The sequence below is a fragment of the Camelina sativa genome, chromosome 12 (assembly GCF_030686135.1).
Source record: "Camelina sativa cultivar CO46 ecotype springtype chromosome 12, ASM3068613v1".
NCBI classification, from domain to species: domain Eukaryota; kingdom Viridiplantae; phylum Streptophyta; class Magnoliopsida; order Brassicales; family Brassicaceae; genus Camelina; species Camelina sativa.
In genome coordinates, this window is record NC_141891.1 from 28,358,483 (window position 1) to 28,369,822 (window position 11,340).

At 37.9% G+C, this 11,340-nt stretch overlaps 1 protein-coding gene, 2 long non-coding RNA genes and 1 pseudogene across 4 annotated transcripts; 2 read left to right on the forward strand and 2 right to left on the reverse strand.

The window, feature by feature from the left end:
• Positions 1 to 1,142: 1,142 nt before the first annotated feature.
• On the reverse strand, positions 1,143 to 1,949 carry LOC147930991 (zinc finger BED domain-containing protein RICESLEEPER 2-like). Its single transcript, XM_087477121.1, has one exon. The coding sequence runs from the start codon at positions 1,947 to 1,949 to the stop codon at positions 1,143 to 1,145; it is 807 nt and encodes a 268-aa protein (XP_087333247.1).
• A 2,373-nt stretch (positions 1,950 to 4,322) lies between these two features.
• On the forward strand, positions 4,323 to 6,975 carry LOC147930992 (uncharacterized). The gene is made up of 2 exons (XR_015574248.1): positions 4,323 to 6,423; positions 6,510 to 6,975. It is a non-coding gene; the product is annotated as an uncharacterized LOC147930992 (long non-coding RNA).
• An 866-nt stretch (positions 6,976 to 7,841) lies between these two features.
• On the reverse strand, positions 7,842 to 9,458 carry LOC147930993 (uncharacterized; annotated as a pseudogene).
• A 2-nt stretch (positions 9,459 to 9,460) lies between these two features.
• Positions 9,461 to 10,598, forward strand: LOC104732514 (uncharacterized). Of its 2 annotated transcripts, none has more exons than XR_015574246.1 (3): positions 9,461 to 9,826; positions 9,988 to 10,032; positions 10,124 to 10,598. It is a non-coding gene; the product is annotated as an uncharacterized LOC104732514 (long non-coding RNA). The 2 variants fall into 2 exon arrangements; XR_015574247.1 differs by having other exon boundaries at positions 9,631 to 9,826; positions 9,973 to 10,032; positions 10,135 to 10,413.
• Positions 10,599 to 11,340: the final 742 nt, after the last annotated feature.

An 11,340-nucleotide genomic window follows, 5' to 3' on the forward strand; every position in this document is an offset into this window, starting at 1 on the left:
CGGATCCATTCGGATTCGGATCGGTTTTTATTTTTTTTTTAAAATCCGACACTAAACCAAAAAATTCAAATCGGTTTTTAAAAACCGGTTTAAAACCGAATTATACTGTAAATCCGAAATAATCCAAAATAATTTTCATCGGATCATCAACCATTCAACCTAAGTACCTAACAAAACATTAAACAACCAACCAAAGTACTAAACAATGTTTTCAACTTATTCAAATTCAAACCATAAAACATGACAAGTTTCAACTTATTCAAACCAAATCAGTTCCAAAGAGAAGGACTGAAGAAAACTGGAAAAAAGACACTCTTCAAACACAAAGACACTCTTCAATCTTCAAGATCAAGAAGTTCAATCATTCATCTCTTGATCAGTCCAAATATCACCATTCACCTATGTATAAAGATTACAAAAAGAAATAAGATGCATGGACTTGATTCAAATGGATTCAAAAGGATTTGTAAAGCTATTTAACAAGACAAGGTTCAAATTTGAAAGAGACTTGTTCAAACCTTTTTTGACTTCTATCCGATCAGAGACTTCTAGTCTTCTACATTCATCTTCACAAGTTGCATAGAGACTCAAACTCTGAAAAAAAATTAAAGTATACAAAGTTAATACTTAAATGCACAATTGAAAAGATGATATAATGAATAGAACAACTTAGCTTTCTCAAGACTATCCTGCAACTCAATCTCAGCAAGCATTTGTTTAGTGGTAATCACTCCTTTCTCATTCAACTGAATCTCACTCTTTAACCACTGCTCACTGCACATAAGAACCTCAATCATGTAGTGAGTCAAGCAACTCCTAAATGGGTCTAAAATCCTATTACTATTGCTAAAAGCTGATTCAGATTCAACAGAAGACACTTGCATAGCAAGTACATCCTTTGCTATTGAGGCTAGAATAAGATACTTAGGACTGTTGATCCTCCACCATCCCAAGACATCAAACTTTATCCCAAGCCGCTTAGCCTTTGGAGTTTCCACTTTCTCCTTCAGATATAACTCTAACTCTGAACTTGGATCTTGAAAACTAATATCATTAATCAACTCGTTGTACATAGTGTCCATCCTTTGATATTCGATATCACTGTCAAAATCCATTTTCTGATTCAGATCACCTTGAGACTCCTATCCACTCTGAGATGATGATGCAGATTGCGACTGAGAGCTTGATCCAACTGTCGCACTATACTCGTCAAACAGCTTGCCTAGAACATCAGTAACTGCTTTAGTAAGCTCCTTAGCTTCTGCACTGTCTTTACCATAGAGTATATCAAAACAAAGACTCGCAAACTTCATTTTGGTCCTTGGATCAAAGATACTAGCTATTATCAGCATCTTATTTAGCTTCTTTGATCCATCCCAATACTTATTGAACTTATCTCTCATAGCCTCTGCCTTTAAGCTAAGCTTCAGATCAGAATTAGTGCTCAATGCCAATAGATTCCTTTCTATTGTTACAATTTCATTGTAACACTTGTAGGAGCTAACAATTGATGATGCTGAAACTACCAAGGTGGAGTTATAGAAGATGACTAGAAACCTTACTAACCTTTCAATTTCATCCCAATTATCTTTACTTGGCGGTCCAATCCTCTTTTTCTCTTCAACGGTTTCACAGAAATAATCATTATACAGCTTATCTTCAGCCTCCATTCTATCAAAAGCCAATCTGAACTTCAATGCTCTTGTTAACATCAGATAAGTGGAGTTCCATCTTGTTTTGCAGTCCAATGATAAACTCCCTCTTGTCATCTTTCCTGACTCAACTTTCTGCTCAAACGCTTCAAGCCTTTTACTAGAAGCTCTAACATATTGAACACCATTCCGAATAGCCTCCACATTATCCTTAAGCTCAAGTAAACCATCTTTCGCAATTAGATTAATTATGTGAGCACAGCAACATAAATGCAGGAACTTACCACCTAACACCATTGCATCATTTCCTACTAAGCTGAATGCTTCCTTAAACTTCTTCATATAGCATTAGTGTTGGCAGTGGCATTGTCAACAGTAATTGTGAAGATCTTCTTTATCCCCCATTCATCCAAACAGTCAAGAAGAACAGAACTTATGGTTGACCCTGTATGGTCAGAGACATGCTTGAATCCAATTATCGTCTTGCGTAGGCGCCAACTTGCATCAATAAAATGTGCTGTGATGACCATGTAGCTAGCTCCAGTTGTAGGTGCAACCCATATATCTGTTGTTAGAGAAACCCTTTGCTTATTAGCACCAATAGCCTCCATCATTTCTGCTTTCTTCTTCACGTAAGCCTCCACAATATCTCTAGTTGCAGTTCTCCGAGAGTGAGGTTTGTAGAGTTTAACCTTATTGCAGAAGTTTTTCCAAGACAAACTTTCAATAAATGAAAGTGGCAATTCACCGAGAACCAACATCTCATTAGAAGCTTCTCTAAACACATTCTCAGTAACTCTGGCCAACTGCAAACCGTTATCATCACTAGGATTGAGAACATTTTGAATCTCACTTCTGCTTTCCTTCCATGCCTTGTATTGCTTGCAGATGAGGAGATGATTTTTCAGACAAGAAGTTCCATTAGATGTCGCACAACCCATATTGATAGTACAATAGTGACAGTGACATCTATCTTTTTCCCTGGAGATTCTTGTGAAATGATCCCATACCCATGACCTTTGTGTTACCCTTGCTGCCTTCGTCTTCTTTATCTTTGCCTTAGGAACTGAACCATCTGCTTGCTTTTTCCTTTTGGACCCAGTTCCATGACTGCTTGTGTGACCAGCTTCCAGAGACTCTACTTCTTCTCCATCCTTTTCATTCTCATCATTTCTGGGTTGATGTGAGCAAGAATCCATCTGTAACAATTCATTAGCAGGGACAAATTAGTTAGTATAACACTCTAATACACGGAGCATAGAACACAACACACACAGAAAAACAATTATACAGAGAAACACACAATGACACAACAATGAACAAAACTAAACAAATACAAACAGAAACAAACAGAGACACACACATTAGACAACACACAACACAACAATGAACAAAATTAAAGAAAGACAAACGGAAACAAACAGATACACACACATTATTTAGACAACACACAATGACACAACAATGAACAAAACTAAACAAAGACAAACGGAGCTTATACAACAAAATTAATACCAAAAAAAAACTCGAAAAAAACAGAGCGAGACTCTAATACTATATGGGTTCAATAACCTAAGACTCTACAATGACACAACAATGAACAAAACTAAACAAATACAAATGGAAACAAACAGAGACACACACATTATTTAGACAACACACAATGACACAACAATGAACAAAACTAAACAAAGACAAACGGAGCTTATACAACAAAATTAATACCAAAACAAAACTCGAGAAAAAACAGAGAGAGACTCTAATACTATATGGGTTCAATAACCTAAGACTCTAAAACATACAAATAACTCAATAACTCATCATCAACATCAACATTCAATAACCTAAGATCAAATATACAACATTCAAAAAGCTATTGGGTTTACAATCTATAGATCTACACAAGAAAACAACAGTTACAACACTTAGAACAAAAAAAATAGACAACGGTTCTATATCTAATTAAACAGAGCTTGAAGAGAGAAACCATAAACAGAGCTTAAAGAGAGAAACCATAAACATAGCTCAGTATTAAGTCTTAACAATGAACTAATTAAAATAAGCTCAAAGAGAAAATTACAACTGAGATTTTGAGAAGAGATCTCACCTGCGACTGATTCTTTGAAGCGGCTGACAGAGGAGAAGCTAGGGTTTCCAGTTTAACAATTGGGGGTTTGGGAATCAATATAAAGCAAAGGATACTAGGGTTGAAAGTCTTTGAGACCAGCGTTGAGTCGGCAAAAAAGTTGTGTGTCGAGAAGTGAGAGTGGGAAAAAAGAGGTTTGGGAGAAGAAAGGACAGAGTTGTATGTATGTACTGAATGTATAGGTGTGTTTCGGTTTAGCGGATAACCGATCAGATTTTGGTTCGGATCGGTTTCAATCCGAAAACTGAATCACAATTGACATAAAATCCGATCGGTTTTTACAAGGAATCCGAAACCGATTCAATTCGGTTTTTTCGGATCGGTTCGGATCGGTTTACTCGGATCCGGATTATATGCCCAGGGCTAGTCACCTCTGTGAATTTCTCCTTCCGGTATTTAACTTCTCTTATCCAATTGTAGACTTGTAAATTCTTTGCTTCTCCTTTAGCCAGCTTTGTGACTGTGTAATTGTCTCCCTCGAAAGTGACTTCCTTATAACCTCTTATCCATGCCTGTTGCATTCCAATAATCAGTGCTTGAAGTTATGCTTCTAGAGCAGTGTTGCATAAAACTCCTTTACTATGTCCTGCACTGATATAAAATCCATCTTGGTCTCTGAAGATCCAACCTGCTTGTAATTCTCTACCAATCTTGTGTAAACTAACAATCGTAGTTGCATTTGATGGATCCATTTTGTGGCCTCATCCAGTTTGAAGCCTTGAGTTGTGTTTGGTGTTGAGTTCGTCCTGTAGCTGTTGTATCTGTGAGACAGTTCAGCCATTCCTTTGCTTCATTAACTGCTTTATTTAAGTCTTGTTGCCAAGTGCTACCTTTCTGTTGAAATATCAAAAGGTTCCTACTCTTCCAGATTCGCCATAGTGTCCAAATTGGAAGTTGTCGTACCAGTGTGGTGAGATTCTGGTTATTATAACAATCCATGATGCCTTGGAACTTATCTTGAAAGGTGCTTGTTAAACTTGTTATGTTGTAATGAAGATTTTGAGTTCCCCTCCAGATTGACGGTGTATATGGACAGTTAAAAAACAAATGGTCAGTGGTTTCTTCATCTTGACAACATCGTTTATATTGGCCATCAGTAGTAATATGTCACCTCATTAGTTCTATGCCGGTTGGTAAAGCTCTTGAAATTATCCGCCAAAGAAAATGTTTTAGCTTTGGGGCTATATCCATTCTCCAGATAGTTTTTTTGAATGCTTGTGACCCTGGTGGCGGATTGATATCATCCACATTTAGGAAATGTGTTACTAACCAATATACAGACTTGATTCTGTATTCACCACTATCAGTGTAATGCCAACCAAGGAGATCAGATGTAGGATTCAGACTCAAGTGTATTCTTCTGATAATTTCGACATCTTCTTCAACAATAATGGTGCGTAGTAGTGGCAAGTTCCATGTGTTTTGGCCGTCTAAAATGAGATCTTTAACCTGATTGACATTTATGTCAATACCATCAATACCTCGTGGAGATCTCGGTGGATGTGTTGGTAACAAAGGATCCACCCAAATATTAGTAATAGCTCCATCTCCTATTAAAAACCACACTCCTTGTCTTAGTAAATCCATTTCTTCTAAAAGTGATTTCCAGATGAAAGAAGGTTTATTTCCTAAACCAGCTGTGAAGATGTTGGCATCTTGGCAGTACCGTGCTTTTAGAAATCTGGCTAGGAGACTTGTGGGTGATTGAAGTATTCTCCAGACTTGTTTGCTAAGAAGAGAAAGGTTAAATTTCTCCAAGTCTCTAAAACCCAGTCCCCCTTCCTATTTTGGTAAGCTCATTATTTCCCATGAAACCAATTGCATTGCCCTCCTACCCGGATCTTTACTCCACCAATAGTTTGCTAGAATATTATTGATTTTTTCACAAGTACCTTTTGGAAGCTTGAAACAGTTCATTGTAAATACTGTTAAAGCCATTGCCACTGTTTTGAGTAGTATTTCTTTACCCCCGCCTCTGATAAATAACAATGCTTCCACCCTTGTGTCCTTTCTTTGACCTTGTCGATAACATATTGGAAATTTTCTTTTTTCTTTTTGTCATTGTGCTCTGGTAGTCCCAAGTATTTGCCACAACCACCATCATTATGGATATTCAAGATTCGGCGTAGTCTCGATTTCATGTGTGGCTTTACTCTTGCTCCAAAAGTAATTGCTGATTTATTGAGGTTTACTGCTTGTCCCGACACCCTTTCATAAGTCGTTAGAATCTTCATGATTGTGGAACAATACTTTGGATGTGCATGGAAAAAAAACAAAGCATCATCAGCAAATAGAAGATGGTTTGTAGAAGGACCTATATTACTTATCTTCATCCCCTTTAATTTGTTGTCTGCAGCAGCTTGTGTTACTTGATGGCTTAAAACCTCTGCGCACAATATGAACATGTAAGGTGATAGAGGATCTCCTTGTCTGATATATACCTCTCTCTGGTTGTATATGACCTTAAGGAATACCATTAACTAGAACTGAGAAGTTTACTGATTCCACACATTTCATGATCCATTTGATCCAAACTGTATCGAATCCCATATGATGCATTGTGTCGCGTAAGAATTGGCATTCGAGTCGATCATACGCCTTGGAGATGTCAGTCTTTACTGTCATGTAAGAATTAGCCCATCGTTTTCGTTTCTTTAAAGAATGAATCATCTCATGAGCAATTATGATGTTATCCATGATGTTTCTGCCAGGTATGAAAGCTGATTGGTATTCAGATACTATTGATGACAAATGTTTTTGTAATCGGCTTACCAGTATCTTCGAGATGATCTTATAACTGACATCGCATAGAGCAATTGGCCTATACTCGCTCATGGTTGCAGGGACCTCAGTCTTTGGAATTAAGCACATGTTGGTATGATTCATTCTCTCGGCCATATGCCCTGATGTGAAGAACTCTTTGATTTCTCTGATTATTGGATGCTTTATGTCCTCCCAAAATTGTTGGTAAAATGCTCCTGTTAGACCATCTAGACCAGGTGCCTTATTTGGTATGAATCTCTACTTCTGTCACCATTCTTTGTAAATCATCATTCATCTCTCTCCTGACTTTTTTTCTGAAATCGATGATAAACATCTGTATAATCCAAAGTTGGGTCTCTTGTTGTTTTGAAGAGATGAGTAAAATAAGTCTAAGCAATGTTGCCTATTTCTTCATCTTCTCTGTACACCATGCCATTCTCATCCTCTATTGCAATAATTATGTTATGTGCAATTTGTTGTTTAGCAGTGGCATAGAATTACCTTGTGTTTCGATCACCCAGTTGCATCCAAGAGTTCCTGTTTTTCATCTTCCAGTAGTGCTCCTCATCTTTATAAGCTTGAGATCATTCTGCTCTGATTTGATCTATTTCTTGTGTCGTATAGTTTTCAACTGTTAGAGCGTAATCAAAATCTTTTTTCAGAATACCAATCCTCACCGATGCATTCAAACGATTTCTTTTTTTCCAATCTGACATCTTCTTTCTTCTCTTGATGATTCTGAGTTCCAATCTCAGAGATTCTTCGCCAGAGTTCCAAATGTCTTCTTTAGTAAACAAACGACTATCGTACCTTAAGACATTTCTTCTCCGTTCTACATTATTGCAGATATTTGTGATCAACGGTCGATGGTCCGAACCTTCAAAAGGCAAAAAACTCAGTTTGTGCAGAAGGGAAATCAGCTAGCCATTTTGAACTAGCCATAACACGGTCCAGGCAACACCAAACATTATGTGTGTAGCGCTTTCCTGTCCATGAGAATTTATCACCGATAAACTTAAGGTCATGGAAATCACAGGTCATGATCATACATATGAAATCTTGGAAGGTTCTTTCTGGTCTCCTAGGACCACCTCTTTTTCATCATTGCCCTTGATCTCGTTGAAGTCTCCCATTATCAACCAAGGATCTCTATTAGTTGTAGACATTCTCTCAAGTCTTTCCCGTAACTCATTCCTCATACTTGGTACGGGATAACCATACAAAAATGATAAATTGAAGAAAATTCCATTGAAATCGAGATACATATGTACAAGATTAGCTGAAGCAAACACAATCGAAGCATGAATTGAATTTTTCCAAAAGAGAGCAATCCCACCATCCATACCCTACGGTGGGAACGTTACATAGTTAGGGAAGCTTAATCATCAGCAACTTTTCTGATCTTATCATCTTGCTGTTTAGTCTCTAGTAGGCATAACATGTCCGAGAAATACCTCCTTTGTATTTCCTTAAGGCGTCGAACTGTAAGGTCTATGCCCAGACCTTTACAGTTCCAGCAGGCTGTAATCATGGTGGCTGTGGTTGTTTAGGGCCTACCGCGCCTCTACACTGGGTGCTCAGGGATGAGCTGCTGGCCTTGCCAACTTCTCGGACAGACTATTTTGGGGATGCTTCTGTTTCAGTGTTGTCTATGGATTCTTCTCTCTTTTGTTTACCTCTTTCCTGAGCCATCTGTTCTTGAGTCTGGATTGTTGCTTCCATTATTTCAAGGTGTGGATGGATGTTGATCGAATATCTTCTGTATTCCTCACTCCCTGGGATGTCTCCTATGGCATTCTCAAAGATTGGAATAGGATTAAACAATTCACTATTGTTCAACTCACCACTAAATAGCCATAATGGAGATTGGCTTCATTTAGATCATCTTCATCTAGCGCGTTATGATCATGATCAATGTCATCCAATGCTTCCTCTTTGTTATCCATGTCCTCTGCTTGATCATTCTCCTCTACTGCATATGGCTCCTCTTCATCCTCAATTTCACGAATCACCACTCCGAGATTGTGGTTTTCTGGTGGGGGGATATCTGGTTTATCACCATCGTCAAAATAGGGCTTCTTGCCACCGTTTTGAATGAGACAGGCACCCGTATCGTGTGTAAGGAGGCCACAAACTTCGCAAAAACCTCTTAGGTGTTCGTATCAAAACCGAAGGAGGGTGTTGATTCTGGCTTGGAACTGGAAATTACGCTGAAAGCAGAGAGGAGTTGTTATGTCGTAGTGAATTTGCACACGAAAAAACTCAAAACGAGCCGCCACTTCTGCATCATAGTGAACTTCCATCAAACTGCCTAGTGCACGACCAACATGTGCAACAACATTGTGATTGAGATACTGGTAAGGGATTCCTCGGATTTGAATCTAGAAAGGAATGAAGTCAATGAGAGGAGGATCCTGGTGTGGAATCCAACGTTGGAGAAGCAGCATACGATTGTTGAATGCCCAAGGACCTCGTCGTAGCACATTCTCCAGGGATTCTTCGGAGGGGAAGATTAATTGGAATTGGTTGTCCGATATTATCCTTTCATGGACCAGACCTGATTGTCCCCATACTCGTGGCATTGAAGCAATAATGGATTGTAGATTCGGACGTCTTGGCTGGTCTCCCAATAAGGATAAAGCGGTTCTTCGCTTCCGCCTGAGCCACCACTTCCTCTGGAATATCAATTGGTTCATCTTCAGCCCCAAGGTTGATATCCTGAACTGCACGGCATAAATTATCTCCCATTTTGGAAAGGATTTTGTAATAACGAAAAGGGAATAATAAGACAAGAGCAATTGCTAAGATTGAAATTGAAGGAGATTCATCTTCAGGTCAGGGTTTATATAGAAGGGGATTCCATATAACCACAGTAGGAGCGTCACATCGAAGTGGATACACATGACGCCGAAAAATTCGTAGATAACCATCGTTAGACTTAGTAACCGCTGAAAGAGAGAGAAAATTGTCTTTTTGATCTCCCCTCTCTTCTCTCTTCTTTAGTATTTGTAAGAGAATCTCCGAGTGGAGATGCTCTAAGGATCAAAGTTGTGTCCGTACCTGATTGGGTGGAGAGAAAAATGATTTTTTTTCTTTGCCGCATTTGTATCTCTCTCTCTCTCTCTCTCTCTCTCTCTCTCTCTCTCTCTCTCATTTTCGTGATTCACCATGTAATTGTTGGGTGCCAGAAATTGAAAGATATATAATGGTTTCAAGACAAGATCCATACGTAGCGGCACAAGACAACGTACTAGAACCTGCACAGGTCATTATTAGCACTTCTTCTATTTTATATGAATTGTTTTCATATCCATCAAAATTGCGGTTTTTGTTGAACAAAGTTATGATCTTTCAATTCTTAAAACGGTTTGAAGCTTTGTTTAATAATGTATATGAATTTTAATTGAATAGTTTGTTCTGTCTTAGAGATACGACGACTGCACCTAGACTCTTGCAGACTAAAATTGGGAGGTATGAACATTAGCTTTTACTTGTTTTGCTTCCTTCTGCATTGAGTATCATGTTTGGTAATCGATAGTTGCATAATGCACATTGGATCTAGCTCAATTTCAGTCTTCTCTCTCTGGCTCTCTCTGAAGAATCCTTAGAGGAGCATTTCGATGGATTGGCTTTGATTTCTCCGGTTTCTTCTTTTATCATCTTTGGTTCTACTCTCATCTCCCCCTTCTACAGTCACCGCCGGTGATATCGTTCATCAAGACGATTTAGCTACCAAGAAACCTGGTTGAGAGAATAAATTCGTTTTTGTACTCCTCTCTAACTCAATGTACTTCGTATTCATCTACTTCTTATTGACTAATTTGGATTAACAAAATCGGATCTTTCTAATTATATGATGTTGAAATTTTGTGATTAGTTTAGTGATTTTGAGAGTTAAAGTTTCAACCTTTTTAGCTTTATAGTTGATCTAAGTTGTGGATTCCTCAATTCTGAGTTTAAGCTTTAAACTCTTAGTTGTTTTACTTATTGGATTTGTGAAAGCTTTATTCATGTTTACTAGATTGGATTGAAGTTTATATGTGTGTGTATGATTTGTGGTCACCTGGCTCTTTGCTTAAGGTGAAAGTTCAACGTGGGTTGATGGTGTTGAGAGTGTGGAGTTTGTTGGAGACGGATTGTGTCCAAGGAGAAGAATGCAAACCAAACACACCTTGTTTTTGCAAATCTTTGTGTTTTTACCCTTTTCTATCATGACCTATGACATGAGAATCAATGCGTTTAAGCTATTTGTGATGTTGAAAAGTGAATGAGTTCAATCTTTGTTTATCTTTCTAGAGATGTTGTTATTGTGGAACGGGGCAATTGTAGGTTCACAGCAAAGGCAAATAATGCAGAAGCTGCCGGTGCCTCTGCTCTGCTCATCATAAATAATCAAAAATCAAGCTGATTTACTTTCATTGCTGACCTGACCTGGTTTGTAAGCAGCAGAGATCAAGCTTTCACTCTTCCAGCCTGGCCTCAGTCTACAAGTAAAAGCATCCATATCTATGCAGTTTTTTTTAAGAACTCCAAATTTAACATCTATCAATGGACCCATGAAATTTTAAAGTTTCTTAAGAAGTTTTTAATTTCAGTTTTCTTCAAAATTAATAATAACATATGTTTTAAGAAACTTTTTTTGACATTCTTTGATGGAGATGCCCTTATGAGCTAGTGATGTTGCATCTTTTTATTATTGTTGGTATAGACACCAAAACTGATTACAATAATTATATTATCATATGGTTTCTGTTTATGGATCATATTTATATTAAATTA